Consider the following 23,053-nt stretch of genomic DNA (forward strand, 5'->3'; position numbering starts at 1 on the left):
TTTACTTCTTTGTCATTCATTTTCAGCAGTATTCATGTCAAGAAAAAAGCATACTGCTTCAATAAATAAACAGTAATAGCTTCATATATTTATTTTAAGTGCAATCATTTAGCTGGCAAATGTACGGAATACAATACCATTAAGATTTCATGACCCAGATTTCAAGAATAGCTTTCTTGTTAAAGATAAAGTACTCTAAAACATTCCCTGTTCTGTTCGTACAGTTTTCCACAAGTTTACAGGACCTTGGCAACAAAACTCAATTTATGAATTGTCTTTAAAAAAAAATTTTTTTTTTTTTTAAATTATGAATATAATTACACAATTATCCTTTTGATTATAAATTGGATAGAGCTAATGCGTTTAATCAACTCAACACTGTAACATGTAGAATTAAGAGTGCTTGGTGTATGTTCTTTACAAGACTAATTGTTTTGGGGGTGGATCATATATTTATTCATGCATTTTTGTTTTTTATTTACCTTGATGTTTTATTGACTCAGTGATAGAATGAACAAAACAGGGTATTAAGGTAAACTCGTTTTCCTAAATGTAAAATCCTCTGTATGACAGAGAGCAACATTTTATGACTCATCTCTAGAGCATTTTCTGCCAACTGCACAAGGGTGGGCAGCCCTTAGGAAATATCCTCTATAAATCCGCCAAGCACAAGAGATTACCCTCAGATGACAGGTGAGGAATCTCTTTGTAAGCCCAAGCAATGTTTAACCTTTAGAGAAAGGCTGATTGTCTTGGCGTCTGTCCGAGGAGCAACTCATTTCAGCGTAACCTCTCAAACTCTCCAAGCACAAGACCCATCAGCTGGCCTCAAGTGCAGGTTCTCACATAAGAGGTTTTGCCTGAGTATTTGCTAAGTACTATCTTGAAACAAACCACTGAACATAATGCAAGAAGCCCACCTGAGCAGTGTGGAAGGTAAGCGAGGTTAAGGACAGAATTTTATAATTCTAAATCAAGAAGACCATTAAATGAGAATCAACCTACTTCCCATTTAAAAAACAAAACAGTGTTATTCCCATAAGCATATTAATCAATTGCATTAATATTTCCTTTATTAAACATCGTCCCAACATGGAAAGAGGTTACATGGCCTAGGTATCAGCCTGTCTATACCCACACACCAAAATGTGACCCAGATTTGCATGCTGTTAAAACAGAGGGAGGCACACACACTGTGGCTTACAATAACATATTTACATCATCTCACACAGATGAAACCGCCTGACACGGCACTGAAGGGAAAACAAATACTCTGTGGAGCCAATGGAGTTTGTATTACCACTAAACAGGGGCTATTAGAGCACTATAATGCCCCACTTTAGCCAAAATGAATCCCAATCTGTTTTGCTTGCTACAAAAATAAACATACTTGTTTCCCTATTACTTGCTGGAGAGCTAGAAAATTCAGTTTTTGAAAAAAATGAGCTGCATGTGGGAGGGGGGTTGATAAAATGACAGGAGTCACTAATCCCCAGATTAAACAAAACCAGGATAAGTAGTCAAACATTAGATACCTTTAAATCTTTTGGATATTCTCGGAGGGAAAAAATAAGCACTTCGGTGGCAACGGGGAGAAGAGTAGCTACTTAAAAGTCTCAAGAACATCAAGTCTCAAGTCTCATAAACAAAGTATTCTCTGAGAGTGAAGAATTTTTAACAGAAAGCCCTCATGGACTACACCATTCCATAGAATTTAAAATTTGAGCATACAGAAGAAACCGTTTAATTTGTCGGCTATGAAAGGACATCTGTTTTTAGTGTTCTTGTTTCCAAAAATTTAATTCTAAGTAAATAAATGTTAACAATTGAGAGAGCACTTAAAAGATATACAAATCTGCAGAGGCATGTGCTTTTAGCCACGTGATAGATAACCTGCTTGAGGAGGTGGGGCTAATAACTCTTCAGGTGGTTTGTTCCTTGGTTAACACAGCCAGTTATTGACTGCTCACTTATCTCTTCAACGTTACAAAGACTACCATCAAATAAGGCTGTTTATGTGAGTGCTTCCATTTTTTTTAACTTGGTACTGCAAGAATTGCTTAGAATTTAGGGCATCACATGACATTCCAGATGAAACGCAAAGGAACTGATATTTCTGGTTGGGGATTTTAAGGTCTGCATTATGACTGGTATTTTTTCACCAGAATATTTCCAGCAAGCAAAGAACACTTGTTGCACAAGACAAAGAACCAAGTGAACCAAAACCGTGACAGTCAGACTATCGTGATCTCCAAGCTGTGCTACCGTTGTGAGTCATTCTAACTAGAGTCATGCCTGTGGTTAAAGTGGAGAGCGATTCTCCCTCTGAATCCACTCTTCCAGTGAATGACAGTCACAGAGAAGAGCCACAAAGAGGACGCCGGAGGAAGAGGCCCCTTCAGCGAGGCAAGCCACCATACAGCTACATCGCCCTGATCTCGATGGCCATCGCCAACTCGCCCGACCGCAAACTCACTCTGGGAGGGATTTACAAGTTCATCACAGAGAGATTTCCTTTCTATCGAGACAACTCCAAGAAATGGCAGAATTCCATCCGCCATAATTTGACGCTGAACGACTGTTTCATCAAGATCCCCCGAGAGCCCGGTAGACCCGGAAAAGGCAACTATTGGGCACTGGACCCCAATGCCGAAGACATGTTTGAGAGCGGAAGCTTTCTGCGACGGCGAAAACGGTTCAAACGCAGCGACTTCACTACGTATTCATCGTACGTTCACGAGTCTCCCGTCTTCTCGCCAGTCCAGATTGCACGCTCAGCCTACGCCAACTCGGTCTACTCCAACATGGCCGTGAGTCCTCCATATGCACAACAGCTGCCTTCTGCCTACTACCAGTCCTCCTCTCCTAACTTCAGTGCTGGTCAGTCCAGGGTCTTCAGAATGAACTCTCTCATTGGGTCACCTGGCAGAATGGGCCAAAGTGCAGAGATGATGCCTCAGCAGTCTTGCCGCAGTTTCAGTCCTGAGAGTGGCTCCTGCAATTTGGGAGGACCGGGCTTCCAGCATCAGCCCTGCAGCAGGGAGACGGTGCTGTCGTGTTGCTCAAGCTCCTCAAACAACATGGCCTTTGCCTACTCCAGCCCAGGACATGGACAGACTCAGGTATCATATCCACAAGGCAGCACCCAGGCCTATGGGCCAACAGGGAGGGTGGCTATCTCCAGTTTGTCTCCCATTGCTGGTGATGCTGTGGGGGACCCCTATGGTAGAACCTCCCCTGCACAGCTGGGCTCTTTTGTTCAGTACAATAACTCTGGTCCAGTAGGAAGCTCAGGAGACTATATCAGGCATCCGGCTTTCTCAGGTAACATGGACAGGTTTGTGACTGCCAACTAAACATGTTCATGGATGATTATTTTCCATTGCAAGAACGCAGACGCACAAGAACCTTTGGAGAGACTATTTTAGTGAATATGAAAAACAACTGTGATATTTAAACTGATGTTATTGCTTGATTGTGATTGCATCAGTTGAGTAAATGGAAATGTTAATCTCAATTTACGCATGTACAGCCTTTTCCTATTACAACATGGTAAAAACAAGTTAAAAAGAAAGATCAAACTTTTTTTCCCCTTTTTTTAATTGAGTGAAATGTGTTCATATACTTTGTATATGCTTTTCTTATAATTGTCATCTATGGTAAAAGAGTAAATGCTTCGATTTACTTTTCATTGAAAGAACGTACTGCATTTACTTAATTCAGTGATATAAAAATGTTTCTACAAGAGGCTGTGTCGCTATATCCTTTAGAGAATGAGGAGTTCTGAGAAATCATTTAATATTTTTATGTAATGGCGAATATATAAAGAAAACTAGGTTCTCAAGCAAGAATCCATTTCAGCAGAACCCTAAATTTACAGAAATGTTAACTGATTTCCCTTATTTTAATTACACTTATTTCTGAAAGAGGTCAAGCTAAATAATATTTATCTTTTCTCTTATTAAAAATACATATTACAAATTAATATGTTGTACTTTGTAAGAACAATCAGCCTTTATCTAGCACTAAAATAATGAAAGCTGACATTTATTTTAAAAATTAGTTAAGATATTGATGTATACATTCTTTTGTGGCAAGCTGTCAAATAGGTAAAACAATATTTTAGCATGCAGTTAGACGCAACTGATCAGTCATCCATGCTATTTTTAAGTTTACACTGTGCATATTTAATTGACAAAATGGTCAGAAGCGCGAAAAGGATTACAAGACAGGTAATTAATTTTGAAAACGCCCCTTATTTTTGCTGAGCTTTATTAGACTAAGTCTTCCAGTTCCGCACAATAGCGTGTTATTCGATGGCACTCTCCACCTTTTTAAAAAGGGTGATTTTAAATAGAGATTTACGCTTACTAATATAGACCAGATGTGTGGTGTGACAGGAAAAGAAAACAATAGTGATGTCAATATTGCTAAATAATTTAGTGTTGGTTATGATAAATGATTACAACTAACAGGTTATAAAGAAATATAAAGCTACTTTAAACTCACTTGGCAGTATCCAAACAAGGATCTGAAACCCACCAACAAAACTGAAGGGATGCAGAGGTATTTAATATAAGGCAATTATATTAATAATTCTCATATATATATATATATATATTTTTTTTTTTGACAGTCTTATGAAGTGGCCAGTGTTTGTGATAAAATTAAAATGAAAATTTTCAACATATTTGTCTTGCTGTATTAGTCATGAATTCAATGAATCTGCATTTATTCAACAAAAGGCAAAAAGAGACTGTTGAAAGCCCTAATATGGTGAGAAGGGAAAGTTTAGCAGTCAACTGCAGAGATGGAGGTATTGAGTATCAGTGAAGCAGAAGAACACATCAGTGAACATTGTGCTTGAATGGGTGGATTAAAACATCACATCGTTCACCAGGTTTTCACAAGCACTGGCATGATTAGAATAACTATGATTAATTACTGGACTATCTGCTCATCAATCAGCCTTATATATATATATATATATATATATATATATATATATATATATATATATATGATTCAGACTGAGTAAACAAAAAAATTCAATCAAGAGTGTGTTTAAATCCAATCTGTAATACAAGAATTTTAAACGCTGAAACACATTACTGATATTCTAATAACAATTCTAAGTCTAATACATGTACAGAACTTTAAATTAAGACAACTACTTTTTTAAACAAAGCATATCCATACACTAATTTATCACTTCTAACATCTAATCTAACAAAATGAGCTGATTGGCCTACAACTTCACCAGACAGAATGTGTGAAGATTATTCTTTAGTTTAAATGAGAACATATTTGAGAAGAAATAAAAAAAACTGTTTATTTAACAGTTATGCATTTAAAAACTAAACTGACATTTCTGAATTTTCAGTAACTCATTCAAGAAATTCTACAAGATTTTGTAATTCAGGACAGCTTTTGACAAGATCAGGAATAGAAGACAATGTCTGTGAACAGAAGAAAACAGTAAATTTGTTAATATTTCTCTAATACTTGCAGTATATTAAACAGATTTTTTTTTTTTTAATTGTTCCTCTCACCTGTCTTACTCTTTCAATCATATCATCAAGCAGATGTAGTTCTCGCTCCAGTTTACTCTGGTTCATGGCATGGACTCTTTGCTACAGAACCATATTTCATTTAATACAAAGTTAAATTAGCATCAAAATACTACACCGTGATATTAAATGTACACAAGTATTTTGTCTTTGTTTGTTTGTTTGGTTTTTTTTTTTTCACAACTGACTCTTCGCAAAGACCCGCCCTCCTTAGTTACTGTTGCTATGTCCAACAAGCCATAACACTCTCACGTCTCTCAGTTTAAGCAGCATGTGAATCGATCATCTTTTCATATTTACTACTTAAAGCACGAAATAAACATTAATGAACATCAGAAGGTATTTTATTTCAACCATGGAAAGATGTCAGTACACACCATTTTTTAAGTTTAAGTCCACCGAAGTTAATCTACTCTCCTGTCTGATTTGTTTGTCAGACAAAATGACAGATTCGGAGTAATGATTGGTCAGATCACCTGTCAATCAAGCTCCTTGCGAAGGGTCAATTGCTAAAGGAAAACTATGTCTGCACAATTATAACAATAATAATAATGCAGGCAAGACTTACATGTCGTTTTGCCCTCTCCAAGACCTTGGCACGATTTTCCTCGGTTTCCATTAAATTTGCCTTGAGCTTCTGAACCTAAGAACCGAATGCAGGGGTTAAAAAAAAAATAAAAAATATCCTAAGACTGAATTGTTTTTCTGGGGTTGGGGTAATGGGGCAGCACATGCAATGACTGTGACAACTTTAACATTTGAAAGGTACTATGGGAAAGTTTTTGCTTTCCTTATTCAAACTGATTTTTTTTCATGAACATATGGTTGACCTGAAGAATGAAAGCTATATCATACACTTGGAAAATTATGAGCTATATCACTACTTATTGACACTAGGTGTCTGACAGTACACTTAGCTCACGAGATGAGACAAAATACAGATACTTGGTTCACTAGAAAGAGACAATATTTTAATACTATTTTTAAGAAACTTTCAATGACAAAATATTTGTCTTTTAATTACAAAAAAATAATAAAATGCAGCTGTATTTAGAAATATTTTAACTAGGGCTGTAACTAACGATTTTGGTTTTTATTTTGGTCATCAAGTAATCTACTGATTATTTTGGCAATTGAGTGATCTGATATTTTTTAGTAACAGACAAATCTAAGTGAAAACCAGGCTTTAGTATGACTATTTATATATAAACTATATGATATATATTTATATATGGTTTCATGCCAGTTACAGAGAAAAAAAAAAACGGACAGACTGCCATACCTCTCTGTGCAGTTTGATTTTTTCATCTAATTCTTTGGCCCCGGCTGCTGATTGGACACCTGTTCGGCTAAGCTCTTCCCTCAAGACCTGAGCCTCCACCTGTGCCTGCTGTTCCAGCCGACGCAAATCAGCAACTTCTCGACGCAACTCCTGTTTCACACAACAGAGCAAAGGCTAGTTGGTTATTATACAACAATCTAACAATAGCATCGACAACCACAGAAATGTATCCATCAATGATCCATCAGTCTAAAAACATGTATGAAAATATAGTCAGCATTATGTCTGTGGGCAGTGATTGCACTGTGAAAGGATACTTACACTATTCTCTGCTCTGCATTTGTGTGCCGCCTCCAAATTTTCCTCCATCTCACTGCACAGTTTCCTCAAGTTTCTTTCATCCTTAAAAATGACAGACAAATGACTTGTGTAATTATATATTTAATCCTCTTATGCTCCAAATCCTTGAGAGCTAAATTAAAGAGTTTTGCCATTGGGAAACTGATCGTGAAAATTTCTTTGAAATATGGATTATAAACAGAAAGTTGAACATTTACCTGGGCTTTTTGCTGCAGGACCACAGCATCCTTCTCCACCTGAGCCTGCAGGCGGTCTACATTCTGCCTCAGCTCTAAGACCTCCAGTTTGTGTCTCTGAGACTCTTCCTGCAGCGCCTCCTGCAGGGCACATCTGAAACAGCAGGTTGTCAGAAAATATGGAATGGTTCAGGGTAAAACAAAATAGGCTGGGTGAGGCAATAGCATAATGAATTTGTGTGAATACTACACTTTGCTTCTCAGATAATGTTGTTTTGTTGTTACAAATATAAAATCATTTTCTGCAACAAAATCTGTGTGACATGACATTAACAATGATTAATTTAAAACCTAAATTAAATGTTGTATACCAGTAAAAGTGGTTTGGGTAAAAGCATACAATGAAAGTTAAAAAGGCTGCTTTTTTTTTTTGGTTAATGTTCTTCAAAATGTCTTTTGTGTTTTGGAGAAGAAAACGTCATATAAAAGTTTCAGAATGACATGAGGAGGAGTACATTTAAATTTTTGGTTCAACTATACCTTTAAGTTAAGCAAAAACCAAGAGAACAAACTACAAATAGTTCAGCTAGCTGATTGGACAATACTGAATTTTAATGTGACTTTACATCTACTGTTAAACTATTTAATGCATTTTGAATGTTATATATTTATAGACATGATCGATATTAAAACAACATTAACACATGTTTAGGCCATATACAACTGAAAACTCAGTTCAAACCCAGCTGTTCTGTTCTATTGCAAATGAGCATTACTGAGTATACCTGAGTTTGAGTAACTCACATGGTCTGCTTCAGAGTCTGCTGCTCCATGTCTTTCTGGATTCTCAATTGGTCTAAGGAGAGCTGAAGATCTGAGATGGTCTCACCAAAATCAGACAACAGCTCCAACATACGGCTCCGTCTTTCCACTGAGTACACAAGAGAGTATCTTCATAACCATCTAACTATCTATTTATATGGATTAATTATATTATTACACTCACATATAGACACAAACACAGAAATAACACGCACACATATACATATCTGAGATTGAATCTATTATAAGTACAAACATATGAATGCGTTATCATCCTGTAAGGAATGTACCTGTCACTTCTGTGTGTGTAGTTGGTGGTATTCGGGTAAAAGCACTGGTTTCACTGCCAATGCCATCTTGTTGCACCTCCCTCTCCTCTGCAAAACATTACACAATATAGAGGGCTGCACAGTTATGATGAATACATCTCTATACAATTTTCCTTTGATGTAAGTGATCATTAAAAGATTTTTGGCTTTCCCAGACGAAAGACTGATATCGTGAAACAATCGTGGTGATTTCTGTGATCATGGCTCCTAAACTCTTTCACCGCTTCCACCTTTTTTCAGCACACATTAAAAAATATAACTGCTAAACTGTGATTTATCATGCACTTTTTTTTTTTTTTTTATACCACTAGAGCATGCTAATGAGGTTTTATTCTTCTGTAGAAACATGCTTAGCATACAAGTCAATAGGTGTCATCATCGTACAGTCTACACACACATCGAAGCGAAGTTTATTAGATCCATGTCGCACAGTGTGACATGCAGTGATCTTATAGGATTGCTAAAATCGTGCAGTGTTTTGGGTTCAAGACCTTGTGGATCACCACTACATTCTCACACACAAACATGTCTGTGATTATTTACAAGTTTTGCAAGTAACCAGAAACCTTTGACACTACAGGAAAAGATCCTCAACAAATTATGCAGGATTAGAAGTGCTTTCCAGAAAACACAAGCACCAAACACTAACGCACCTGAACCCTTAGGAGACTCCGTCTCAGGTTCCTGGGTCTTCATCATGGCCACCATAATAGAATCTACAAAAGAGCTGGAGGGATGTCGATGAGACTGCAATGTGTTATCAGAGTTCTCTGACTCCTGAGAAATGCAAAACAATGTTATTAATTCAGGAAAAAAGAACCTTGAATAAATATAGCATACACAATAAAACAAAACTATAACTATTAGACTGGAGTGATGTCAATTAACAAGTAATTTGTACAACTAACAACTATTCTATATCAAGTTTTTCCACTTAACAAAACCTAGAAATAAGTAAACCCAACAAAATTTACTTGTTATACTTTAAGAGGTTGATTTAGAAAACTAAATGAACAAAAACAATTGTACTAAAAATACCTATAAGCACATTTCAGATTTTAAACTTTGTGTAATTGACCAAAGCTTCCACTGTAAGTGCAAACTGCAAACCAGTGTTTTTACTGTTGACTAAAACTATTAAAAATTATTTTATTAAAATAAGGCTAAAAAAATTAAATATTCAATTTAAACAAATTAGAAATGTTGCAATGACAGCTAATTAAAAATTATTAAAAATACATTTAAAAAATATGTATATTTAAAAAAATATTAAATATTTAAAAATAATAATATAAAAAGAACAACTAATATAAATGAGAAAAACAACAATTTTACGTTTAAATTTTAAAACAAAATTAAAATTGAAAAAAATTAAACCTTCAGTAATTCACGGCACGTAAATTATGACAAGTGTAGTAAAGCATAGGGACCTTGGAGGCTAGGGACTCCTTTAAGATGCTCGCGAGACAGCAAACTCTGTGGTTTAGAAGCATGACATCATTAGATGCCTGAGCCATCTGCTCTCCTTGTTCCAGCAGCATGCTGCGGGCTTTGTCTCGTGTACTGTCCAGCTCTTCCTGAAGGGACTCTTTCTCAAGCCTTAGAGAAGAGATTTCATCAGAAAAGACTTCCATTCATTCTGATTTGTTCTGACATTTGTTCTAAAAAGTAACAGTGAGTAGACAAGAATATTCTGTACCGCAATTGTTCTAGCGCTAGTTTGAGGTCTTCACACTCCAAGTTTCTCTCTCTCAGGCCCTGTAAGTGGCACCGCAGTAATCGCTCACTTTCCTCCATCTGTTCCCGTGCCATTTCATTTTCTGCCTGCAAGAACTGATAGAACAAAACATTTCTGTTATAATGGGAGCAACTGGTATATCTGAAGTATTGTGAATGTTAAGTAATGTTTTGGTGTAAAGTCTAATATCTCATCACCTCACTCATTTCTTTAGCACTGGAAAGTTCAGTCTTCAGTTGAGCCAGTTGACCGAGCTGGTGGCGATGAATCTCAGCTTCAGCATGGAGCTCTTTAATCAGGCTCTCTCTCTGCAACAGTGCGTCCTCATATACCTCTAGCTGCTTCCTGGAAGTCTCCAGTGCTTCCTCAAGCCTGCCGAACGCATACATATACATATATACACACACACACATAATATATATATATATATAATAAAGGAAATTTTGTACATTTATTAATACAATAAACAAAAGAAGAGATTTTAAAATGTGAAGATATACCGGTTCGCTCTCTCTGTAGCTTGCTGTGCATCACACATTGACTGCTGCAACCTAAAGTAGAAAAATAAAATAATATAGAATTGCACCCTATATGTTGCTCCAATGCTATATGATTTTTTTTTTTTTATTGTTCATACAGTAGGTCAGTGTGATCCAATGTTGTTCACTGCACTGGCAAAACAGTTAAATATTTTGCTAAATATCTTTTTATATGCCCTGCAGAGAAAAAAATAAATAAATAAATAAAATAAAAATAGTTTATAGCATTACAAGGTACGTAAATTACATTTTTGGGTGAACTATCCCTTTTAATCACTATCGATTTTAGAAGGTTTCCATGTAGTTGTCAACATTTAGAAAATTGTGTAATATCAATACAAGTTAAGGTCCTCTTTCTGTGGTTTTATAGTTTAACAAGTTCACAGGATTTTTTATTTTATATTTTCTGTCCCAACCATCATATCAACTATTTTCCATAAATAATTAGCTAATAATTAGGTCTCCATTCATTTGCCTGGTTTGAAATGTATTAAACAATTATACATCTGGTATAATAGAGACGTACAGATAAGGTCTAACACCACACGGATGCTCTGTTAAAAATAAATCATCCACCCGACACCCACCAGAACCAATGATTAATGTAGATATATAAACTAATTTTCAGTGTTAAGCGGTATGATATGGCAGGATAGCGCGGGGTGCTTTGGGGATTGGGGACTCGAGCCCCTACCCCTTTTCAAAATTCTCAAGGACCCTAAATGTCCACAACAACAAATATTGTCAGGAAGTCGTGGCCTAATGGTTAGAGAATTGGACTCGTAATCGAAAGGTACTGTACTTGGGGGGAGTGAATGTCCAGCGCTCTCTCCACCCTCAATACCACGACTGAGGTGCCCTTGAGCAAGGCACCGAACCCACAACTGCTCCCCGGGCGCCGCAGCATAAATGGCTGCCCACTGCTCCGGGTGTGTGTTCACGGTGTGTGTGTGCATTTGTTCACTACTCACTGCTGTGTGTGTGCACTTGGATGGGTTAAACGCAGAGCACCAATTTCGAGTATGGGTCACCATACTTGACAATACGTCACTACTTTAATTACTTTAACTTTATTCCAAGGCCCTATGACAGTTTTTTTTTGACTTACTGGATAAGTATTAAAAATAAGGATTTAAAAAAGTTTTGCTTACAATTTCTTCCAAATAAATTATTTTAGAATGTGGCACAGCTAGAAAAAAGTATATTCATTATAAAAAATGTCCATAGAGTTATAAGATTTTATGACTTAAATGACTCTAGAAACGAGCCCTGCAGAGTTTAGCTTCAACTCTAATTACCTGATACAGCTAATCAAGTCTTTCAGGGGCCTGTTCTTCATACTGCTCTTCACGTGCATTTTACCGTTTCATTTGAGTAAAACCGGCGTCATATCATAGCCACACACAGAAATTTAAAGGTATTCATGGCAACCCGTCAAAATAAAAATTTCTTAAAGACATTGTGGCAGAAAATATATTAATATTATTTAGTAGAATGTATGTGAGATACTATTACTATTGTTGAAAAAAATGGATAAATCTTTATTTTTAAAGAAATAATCACACAATATTTCTTCCATATTTTAATTTTAATAGAAAATCCCCTTTATTTACCAAAACAATAAAGTGTTTAAATTTCATTAATTAAAAGACAAATTAAATTTGGGTGAAACTTGTTTACTGTTTTTCATACTTTATTACTTGCGGAAAAACTTGAAACACAATTTTAAATAAGTATAAAGAATGGCATTAATTTTTGTTTGAATTTATTAATAAATATAGTGTGTTTTTTTAAATAGTTTTGCTTTGGTACCGAGAACCATGGATTATCACTTGTATCGGTACCAAATACAAAAATGTTGCTACCGTGACAACACTAATTAATTAATTATTCATTCATATATTCATATATAATTAATTAGTGTACGATATATATATACACATACACACACATTATGTACAGTTTAACTGAGCCGTGCATTAATTTGAACAGTGTACTTTTATGCATGTGACTGATGAATCCACTTCTCAAATCTCAAAATGCTTTTATGATGCACAATTCATTTAAACAGTCAGTTCCGTCTTAAGACGGATCTTATGGATTAAGAAATTTGAATTAATGCCGTCATGTATAACAAATCTGCTTCAAAATTAAATGAACTGCTAATTACAACTCTTGACATTGAAAAATGCAAAGCCTGTACAAATACTATTATGGTGAAAAATAACTGGGGATCATTAAAAATATATATATTCTCAATTACATGTCATGACATTGCTATCTTTCTGCCAGCCAATCACTGCTTCGAGTATCGATATATTTGAAAACTACATTAAATGTCTGTTGAAGCAGGCTTGGAACCCAGAAACTGAGTTTTATACCCTGCTCTAGAATCACACTTCTTTTAAAATTAGGCTCTTTCATACAATATATCCAGGTTTTTCAAGATAGTGGGAACTCTGGATCTTCAATGGATCTTGATGAGGGAATAACGATGAGAAATATCTTTGGTCAAACTTTATTTTGGAGACCTATTCTCACTGTTACCTAACTATTAAATAACTACTAACCTATTAACTATGGCTTTTTGGTTGTTAAGTTTAGGTATGGGTTAGGATTAAGGAATATAAAATATGATCAGGCAGAATAAGGCATTAATATGTGCTTTATTTTAAGTACTAATAAATAGCCAATACACCAGTAATATGCATGTTAGTAAGCAACTTTTTAATAGTGATAATTAGTCCCTAAACTGAAATGTTACCATATGTTCATTTTGAGTTGTTTTTTATTATTTTAATGCGTGTTTTGGCTTATTTTAAATCATTTACAGTTTTCTTGAGGCACTGGTACCCTGGTTGAGAACCACTGTTAGATACTCGTGCAAATAAATAGCATAGAAATGATTCTAGGTCGAAACTCTAAATTGGTGTATCCCTAAATTAATGGATGTAATTCAGTCATCCAAAAAGTAATATGAAATTAATTGATTTACAAAAAGCAAATTCCACAAGTGGATTTCTGCATACTTGCTGGTCTCAGAGGCGAGGGTCTGTTCTAGGAAAGCGTAAGAGGCCAACGTAGATGTGACAGTGGCTGAGAGCTCAGTGCTCCTCCTCTGCAGCTGAAAGCGCTCCTCTTCTGCCTGATTCAGCTGCTCCCTCAGCACTGACATCTCTGAACAAACACACAGCAGAATCAAGTAAAAGCTCTCCTTTGACTACACAGGGAATAAGTCAATTCAAAGTAAATCAGTCACACCTGAAGTCATAATGGTCTGCTGCATGTTCAAGTCTGAAATCTGTTGACTGGCATCTTGCAAGCTTGATCTCATGTGCTCTAGTTCATTTTCCATCTGAGGATTAATAGAAACAGCGATTAAAAAGGCAGACTGTATCTAAAGTAAAAGCATAAAATAAAGAGATTAAAGGAGTCACATCATAGATTTTCCTGTCTCTTTTTTTAAGTGAATATAGATACACTTCTTTCACAGCTTTAGACAGGCAACAAAAATCCAGTATTTTTGCATATCAGTTTAAATGTCTATAGTCTGAACTTTTAAAAAATATATAACAATAATAGATTCCTGCAAACCCAATCCAAGGCATTTAAATATTTGGTTTGAAAATGCCACAAATGGATAGATCACCCAAATATGAAAATTACTCCATGATGGCACCCCCAAGCCATCCTAGGTGTATATGACTTTCTTCTTTCAGATGAATACAAAGTGTTATTTTTAAAAATGTCCTGGCTCTTCCAAGCTTTATAATGGCAGTGAATGGCTGTTGATAATGACATTCAACAGTGCAACAGAAGTCCAATAAGGTGCATCCATAACAAAAAAAATAAAAAATACGAAAAGTGATGAACACGGAAGAGCAGAGAGAACAAAACAAAACACCAGTCATGAATTAGAAATACTAATTTTCATTTTTGGGTGAACTATCACTTTAAATGTAACGTCTTAAAGTGCAGTTGCAGAAACAAAATATGATTCAATACAGCAAGATTACATTTTGCTGCACCTTTCCATGCTGACATCTTATTGTCTTTTTGCCATTGTGCTGAAATCAGTACCACATAACCTGTGAACCAGATATTGATCAAACGGTCTTTACAAACAGATCTAATTCACTTCAGTGATGAAAGACATGACAGTGTGGACAGTCAACCCTACAGAAAAACAAATTGGACTTATGTGCTGTAAGGCTGCACAACAATAATCTCTTAATATTGCAAATTACCATACGCATTTGGTCAGAAATAGGACTTTAATTCACTAATCTTTTTACAGGGTTCGTACAGAAATTGCAAAATGAACTTAAGCACAATTGTTTTGGTTTTCAAGGACTAAAATCAGAGATCTCACTTATCAAACAATACTGTTATTATCTTTCAAATTATAATACATAAACTAATAAAATAATGGTACAAATAAAGTGCAGCTCAAGCAAAGCATGCAGTTACTATGGCCACTTTAACATTTAAAACTACACTATGGCAATGTACACTCCTTTTATTTTATGGATACATGATTGACCTGAAGAATAAAAGCTATATCATGAAAATATGAGCTATATGACGCTTGTAGACGCTAGGGGTGTGACAAACTTGAAGCTCATGAGACGAGACAAAATACAGATACTTGGTTCACTAGAATGAGAGAATATTTTAATACTATTTTTAAGAATTTTTTGTCTTTTAATCACAAAACAATGCGGTTGTATTTTGAAATGTTTTAACTAATCTAGGGCCATAACTAACAATTATTTTGGTAATCAAGAAATCTACTGATTATTTTGACAATTAAATAATCTGATAATTGGTTTAAATAAAGTATCAAATACAAGTAACTACATGCTTTTATTATGGTTTTGTTCAATATGAATGTAACCAACTATTATGTATTATAACAAATTCCCGCAGAGGGCGCCAATGCTTCATTTTCAAGCGTTATTCAATGAAGTTTATATCCATTTAACAAGCAAACTCAGAGGAACTTTTATTTTGAAATCGCGATGTACAACAAATCGCATGTTTAGAAATATGTTGATGTATTCTCCTGTGTTGGCATAGGTTTGTAAATGATTTACATTACAAATCTACACAGATAACACATGTTTGCCCAGATGAACGTCAAGCAACCCAAACTCCAGCATATGCAGAGGAAGAGTTTGTGGACTGAGCTGCTGAGATAAATGATAACAGTGCAACACAAAGCGTGTTAGACTTTATATGCGTTCCCAAACGAACAGCACATGCAATAAAAGACCGAGCAATATAACGCAAGCACTAGCAAAGGGTTTACCAAGAACTCAACTTTATACTGATATCGCGAGACCGCTTTTCACCTCAAGCTGAAATATCGCGAGATCTCGTGCGCTCCCAAAAGCCGGGAGAAATGGTAATTATTTAACACACGCAGCATAGTTAATTTTGCGTGAAAATGTAGTTTTTATCGAAAACAAATATGAACACTAATTTCATATATACTGCCTTTAATTTAGTAATTGTCTTTTGGTACGTGTGCACACAAATGACAATTTTCACACGCAAAAACAACAGATTTGCTCACAGATCACACACTATGCAGTCACTTTCAGTCCAAGTATCTTTGGCCGTTTCTCAATATGCGTACTTGTCTGTACTTGTGTTCTTGTGGACTTGTGAAACGTCATCAGTCGCTGCCGAAGTACTGTTCCAATTCAAAGTTCACATCTAGCCAAGTCCAGTTCAAATCCCCGGATGTGTTCTTGATCCGCCCCTTTTACCGAGGATGCATCGAGAGGTGACTTGTGCGGACTTGATACGGGCCATAACCCAGAATTCAGTTCGTCCTTCCGTCCTCGAGAGTTCGTTCTTCCGAGTCGAACTTGGCAAGTCCAAACTCGAAAGGACGGAAGTCCAGACTCTGCGAACTTGGTATTGAGAAACGACCTTTCTCTTGGCCAAACTGACGAATCAGCATGGGGTAATCTTTTGCCCTGACATGAAATTCAGCATGAATTCCTATTAAAATTTGTTTTTTTGCCAACAATGAATGTGACCGCACTTTGACATGCAATATCTGGTCGAAATGAGACTGATTTTGATCTGATTTCAAAATCAAAAATAACATCACTAGATTGGTTTCTTATATAGCTTCAGAATCCATTATCCATTATATAACTTCAGAATAATTTTTTCTTACTGTTTTTTGTGTTCCTTTAAGGTTTGACAGACATGGAACTGAGAATTAATAAATAATGAGAGAATTAAATTTCAGTGGTAAATGTCTAACCAGGTCTCTCTCTTCCACGGCTCTGTCTCTCATTTCCAGATGCTGCTTGCTGCTCTCCACAGCGGTTGTAGTCCTCTGATGGAGCTGGTGAAGCACTGGGTTTATCCTCTGAATCAGCTCTTGAGCCTTTCTCAGCTTCCCATTGATGAAAGGGGGCAAACTGTTATTTTGCTCCATAAAGACTGAGTTAGCTAAATTTAGCATGCTATTTTCACTTCAATATCTAAACACACTGCACACTGATGGTTTTAAATATGAAGTCTTACCTCCGCTAACAAGCTCATGTGATCTTCATGCTTCCTTCTCAAATGGTCATTTGCTGCACAGATGGACTCCATGTATGACTTGTTCAGTTCAACCTTGGAGAGGTCACATAACTCACTCAGAATACAAGGACATAACAAACACAGTCAAGCAAGCCTTCACTTTCAGAGTGTCTGTGGTTACCATTAAGCTAGTGGGAAAATTATATTTTCATATAAATTGAGGTATGGATGCAAGCAATATAAGCAGACCAGAGATGGGTAAGCCAGTTTGAGGGCTGACATCAGTTCCTGTTGAGACCCAACATTATGCTCTAGTTCTGCCACCTGAACAGCATGATAGTCCCTCAACTGTTGCGTTACATTGAAGGCCTGCACGCAAAAACAAATGAACAGGATAAGAGGCAAAGACTAATAGGATATTAATAAAAAAAAAAAATCTTGTGTTCTTAAGCTTCAGAAAAAACAATAAAAATGTCTTCTAACCGCTTCCTTCTCCTCTAGAGCCTTGTCCATGCAATGTCTCATATCTTTCATCTTCTGCTCCATCCTCTGGAGCGTTTCCTTGTGCCTCCCATAAAGAGACTTCATCTGACTGACCTACATAACACAGACTTTTTATGAGATGTGATTTCTTGACAAATATCTTCTATGAAGCTTATGAAATACATTGGAAATTAAGTAGTGACTTACCTGTCTAGATAAAGTTTCCTGATCAACATTAACAGTATTTCCAATCTGTTTCATCTTGAAGATGACATCCTCTGTGCTAGACTTAAAAGAATCCTATAGAAGAATAATAACATTTTAGTCCTGTAAAACTGAAAAATGCAAGTGTAACTATAAAAATGTATAGGGCGTCTCTTACCATCCCCATCCTCATTGCTTTAATGCTGTTATATAAACTGTGAAGAACCTCCTGATCATGCTCAAGACTCTGAATTCTCTCCAGGGCAGTCTCATACAAATCTTTATATGTCCCATTCTGGGAAATAAAGACAAGATAAAGAAAATCAATACCAGACATATTCTTCAAAAAAGGGTGTCTGTGAAGCTGGGTTGTCACCTGTCTGAGCTCAGTGTGGTCTGTCTGGACGAGTTTCTCTCTGAGATCTGATGGAGAAGTGTTTTTGCTCGAATTATGAGCCCGTGCAGAAGTGAGCTGCTGGGAAAGAACCTCCACCATGATGAGCGTAGAAGTCAATCTCTGCTCCAACTCTGATCTAGACAGATGCTCCATATTTCCAGGCATCAGGCTTCAAAGAGGGAATCATACAGATATAATGTAGATCACATCAACAGAGACAACAATTCATGCTTATCTTACTTACTTCCATAGCAGAGAGTCAGTTGAGGTGCTGGCATCAGAAACATCAACCTCCTTTAAAATTTCTACCACTGCTGAAGTATTAACGCTCCGCTCCATCCGCTGAACCGGGGTGTTCCAGACACAAGCGCTACGCATCACTACTGGAGAAGTGCCCACTAAAGCACTTCTGTGATTCACTGGTGTTGGAGTAGGAACAACCATCTTCCCTGACGCAACCATCAACAATTCAGCCATCTGTCTGAGCTGTTCCTGCAGAGGCCAGTTACCCAAATTTGGAGGGGCATTTAACAACTTCTGATTGTCTGCAGAAGCCGTTTTAGGTTCCACATCCTTTGTCTTGGGTGGGTCTTGAGGAACAGGTGTATAGCTAAAAGCATTAGCCAGGGATGTGGAGTTCAACAGTGGAGGCGGCATTGGGCTCTCTGGGAGCTCAGGCCACAAATGGCTCATTGGGTTCTCAGCTGTGTGGTCATGTAAAACACTCCTGCTTAGGGTGGGCGTCTTTGGAGTGCAGGAACCTGTTAGAGCAATAGCACTAGGAAGATCCTGATTAACAGAGACAGCTTCACCAGATCTATCACAGAACCGCATAACTTCGATCTCTGGGTGGATCTCCTCATCCTTTGAACCCAGTGTCTTATCTTTGAGAATGCTGGTTTCCAAGCCAACATTTTCCACAAAGGCAACTTGAGAACAAAGATTTCCCTCAAAATATGAAACTGCCTCTTTCCTTTCTGGCAGAAACTGCTGATCACAGTATCCCTCCACATCCTTTCTAGTCATGACAGAAGAGTCATCCTTGGGCACCTTGTATTTGTCATCACTGTCGCTTAATGGTACAACATCTGAACTTTCCGTATTATTTTTACCATTCAATACTGACAAATGTTGGTTTGACTCCAGTTTAGAAACTGTCTTTGATGCTTCTGTTTCACAGCATGATTCATACATTTTCTCTGTATTGTTTCCAAGAGGTGATATTAAACTACCAACTGTATTTCCAGGCTTTTCCAAAAGACTTGCTGAGGAAAGCTGTGACTTGGAACAGACCTCATTTTCAGTGGTCAATATATTTAGGACCATTAGATTTTCCTTAGCATGGCAGTAAATATGGTCAACATGCTTCCTTCGTGGTGTCAAATCAGCAAAGCTTTGGCCATCATTTTCACTGGTGTCATTTAAACAAGACGGACTTTGTTCCTTGGCAAGATTGTCCATAAGCACTGACATTTTTGACACGTTGGATTGATCATCAATTTCTATTTCAACTCCAGAACAACACAATCCTTTAAAAGTGATTTCTCCTTCTTCGCTAGATACACCATGACATCCTTCAGAGAGATCAGCTTGATCCTGATTGTTTTGGTTCACTGTATTTTTAGGGGTACACTGAATACCTACAATGTGTGCAACATTTATCTGAGAGGCATCATCTGCATCAACTGTACTGATGGTGCTACTATCTTCACACAAAGACTTCCAATTACAGTAAGAATGGCCCAAAGGTTGACTGCTTACTGATACAGCGTCTGTGCCCACTTTAGAAATGGGAGTGTTTTTACATTGTGAGTGATTTCCTGATGCTAGATCCTTTATGAGAATGGACTCATCAGAGATGGCAGAATTATCAGAAACCTGAACCTCTCCACCTAAGCACGTGAGGGATTTGAATGTGACATTTCCCAGCTCATAGGTGGAAACTTCTCCCTCCTGACACAAAATTGATGAAGCATCTAGACCAGTAGATCTGCTCCTATAATAGTATGGATGATCAACATGCTCTTCAATGGTCTGATTATCTTCTGTGCAATCAGGTTCAGTGGTTTTATTTGGGTCACTCTGAAGTGGGTCATTATCCTCCAGTGCCAGACACCTGACGAGAACAGACTCTTCTGACATTACAGATTCATCCTCAACTACGACTTCTCCTTCAAGACACACAAAGGATTTTAATATGACATCTTGATGTTTATCAGTGGCATCCACAGCTTTCCCATCACTATGGATGTCTGTTGTGATAATGAAGCTTGATGGGTTTTCACCAGGGACAACTTCATGCTGGTGGAAAACAACATATCTCAGCTGAGGTCAAAGTAACAGCAAAATTCCTTTTATTTTTCCATATGAACTTAAAATCACAGAAAGTTCAAAAGACAAAGTAATCTGAAGTGAAGGAATGTCTCCATACCTTTGTTTTAGGGTCCCTCTCACGCATCGATGCATGCTTAAGCATTACAGTTGGACTGTCCTGCAAATTCAGCAGGTCATTCTGGACATCTCTGAGAGGAACTCTATCTGATCTGGGCTGAAAAAAGGTATACACCTCTATAATTAGAGCTCAAACTGTCAGAAAGTAGGAACTTTCTTTTTTTTCCTTGTTATAATATGCATGGATGTGGAGTACTTACATTTGACAATCCATGGACAGATGACATGTTTTTAGATTAATATCTGCAATCACACAGAGTTAAAGGAAGGGATTTTAAATATGATTGATTTACTGCAATATTATGCAACTTTAACTGGTACACTTTTCAAAACCCATCAAAATTAAGTAACATTTCATTATTTTACATCACGAATAAATCAGCATCTTCCAACTGTGATGTGGTTTTCATTTTCAAAAAGATTTTGATAAATGTATACAATGGCTCTATATTAAGTAAACAACACTAACCATAATAATAAATAGATGAAGAAAAGTTCGATATTTGTTAATAAAAAGAGAAAGGAAAATGTTGCCTGCATTCAAATACATTACTTTACAGTTAAGTTAATTGTAAAATGACATATCCATTTCGCACATTATTTCTCACACATCTGCTTACAAACTGTTGAGATCATGTCCACTTCTCCATAGAAACTAAAAGTTTACATAGTTTTGCTGCTTAATATCTTCAAAAATATATAATAACAGTAAGACATAAATGGCACTGCTTGCATCCGCTCAAGAAATGTCAACTTTGTTGGCGTCTCAACGCCCAGTCAGGTGTGTGTCTTCAGGACACTTTAGACATCACAGACACATAGAAAATGTTGCTTAAATACTGTTTAGACAGGTAAGTTAGGCAACGTGATAAGTGTTTGTTTATGGAGACTAACAAAGTAAACTGGACAACGGCATCGCCAAACCCAAAAGATTATTAATGATTTAATTTATATTAAAGCGTGTTCCTTCTTTAACTCTTACCTTTGCGTCTCATAAGCGCTTTTCTGAACGTTGCTGTTTATTTTAATCCGTACTTGAGTACTGTAAAAACAAACAATATCGACTTAACCGCCACTAGCACTTTCAAAATACAACACACAATCACCTGATTGGATAAAACCACCGCGTAACATACGGAAACACGTTGCTTCTTCTTCTCTGGTTTATTGGTGATTTGCATTTCATGTACACGGCGCCACCTAGTGAACTGTTGTGAATTTAATATTTTCCCTAAACTTCTTATTTTTTTATTCTTAATTAAATTTTTATTTTTTATGGAAGCCGTACAAGATGCAGCGATCAGTATTAACCCTCGAAGACCCAAATATATATATATATATAAAAAACTTTTACATGTTGTTGTAGGAGACATAGACGTGTATGTATATATATATATATATATGGTAGGATGCCTCTAATCCAGAAATAGTGTTTTTACCATTTTGACATTTTAGTGAGTTTTTAGGGAAATGTTGTAATAGTTGTAATAATGTTGGCCAGAGGAGAACTGGCCCCCCGACTGAGCCTGGTTTCTCCTAAGGTTTTTTTCTCCATTCTGTCACCGATGGAGTTTTGGTTCCTCTGACTTGCTTAGTTGGGGACACTTCATTTCCAGCGATATCGTCAATTTGATTTAACAGATACTATTTAAACTGAACTGAGCTGGATGATGACATCACTGAATTCAACAATGAAATGCCTTTAACTGAAAATCTTTTTTTTAATCTTTTCATTTTACATTATTGACACACTATTTTCCTTTTTTGATATTGTACAGTTGCTTTGACATAATTTACATTGTTAAAAGCGCTATATAAATAAAGGTGACTTGACTTGACTTAATAATGCAACATTGGGCCATTTGGCTAACAGAATTTCAGTAATTTTATTCACTGTTTGAAGAAATGTAGAGAACATCTAAGAGTTTATTTCTAGGGTGTACTGATTGCAGTCTATATATTTACACACAAATAATCACACAGTAATAATCAGACAAGTCATATTTGAATAAAAAAAAAAAACATGTAAAAAATATTTTTAAATTTATTTTATTTATATTGTACTTAGAAAATCTGACGACCTGAATAAAAACTTTGGAATTTACTATGTTTAGCTTTATGTTTACCATGTTCAGTTATGATAGTCCCAAAGG

General features: G+C 36.4%; 2 protein-coding genes across 2 annotated transcripts; one reads left to right on the forward strand and one right to left on the reverse strand.

The window, feature by feature from the left end:
- Nucleotides 1-1,953: 1,953 nt before the first annotated feature.
- Nucleotides 1,954-3,743, forward strand: foxe1 (forkhead box E1). The gene is made up of 2 exons (XM_079422578.1): nucleotides 1,954-2,017; nucleotides 2,166-3,743. The coding sequence occupies exon 2, from the start codon at nucleotides 2,292-2,294 to the stop codon at nucleotides 3,354-3,356; it is 1,065 nt and encodes a 354-aa protein (XP_079278704.1). The 5' UTR covers nucleotides 1,954-2,017; nucleotides 2,166-2,291; the 3' UTR covers nucleotides 3,357-3,743.
- Nucleotides 3,744-5,059: 1,316 nt separating this feature from the next.
- Nucleotides 5,060-22,055, reverse strand: spag5 (sperm associated antigen 5). The gene is made up of 26 exons (XM_079420463.1): nucleotides 21,883-22,055; nucleotides 21,101-21,143; nucleotides 20,881-20,997; nucleotides 18,694-20,750; nucleotides 18,429-18,618; nucleotides 18,231-18,347; nucleotides 18,056-18,148; nucleotides 17,849-17,962; nucleotides 17,615-17,734; nucleotides 17,366-17,458; nucleotides 17,100-17,234; nucleotides 14,078-14,171; nucleotides 13,846-13,993; nucleotides 10,778-10,828; nucleotides 10,475-10,649; nucleotides 10,239-10,372; nucleotides 9,970-10,138; nucleotides 9,193-9,316; nucleotides 8,501-8,587; nucleotides 8,193-8,319; nucleotides 7,410-7,542; nucleotides 7,174-7,254; nucleotides 6,853-7,002; nucleotides 6,139-6,213; nucleotides 5,553-5,633; nucleotides 5,060-5,459 (listed from the first exon to the last, which is right to left on the reverse strand). Exons 2-26 carry the CDS (start codon nucleotides 21,125-21,127, stop codon nucleotides 5,388-5,390), a joined length of 4,764 nt encoding a protein of 1,587 aa, XP_079276589.1. The 5' UTR covers nucleotides 21,128-21,143; nucleotides 21,883-22,055; the 3' UTR covers nucleotides 5,060-5,387.
- Between the last annotated feature and the right edge of the window lie 998 nt (nucleotides 22,056-23,053).

This window comes from Barbus barbus, assembly GCF_936440315.1.
Source record: "Barbus barbus genome assembly, chromosome: 7".
Lineage (NCBI taxonomy): Eukaryota > Metazoa > Chordata > Actinopteri > Cypriniformes > Cyprinidae > Barbus > Barbus barbus.

Coding starts and splice junctions, on each gene's coding strand:
- foxe1 (XM_079422578.1), top strand. CDS start 2,292: ATGCCTGTGGTTAAAGTGGAGAGCGATTCTCCCTCTGAATCCACTCTT.
- spag5 (XM_079420463.1), bottom strand. CDS start 21,127: ATGTCATCTGTCCATGGATTGTCAAAT. Junction 17,235..17,365: donor ACATGAGCTTGTTAGCGGAG/GTAAGACTTCAT, acceptor ATCAATGGGAAG/CTGAGAAAGGCTCAAGAGCT. Junction 10,829..13,845: donor CTCGCCTCTGAGACCAGCAA/GTATGCAGAAAT, acceptor TTTCTACTTTAG/GTTGCAGCAGTCAATGTGTG.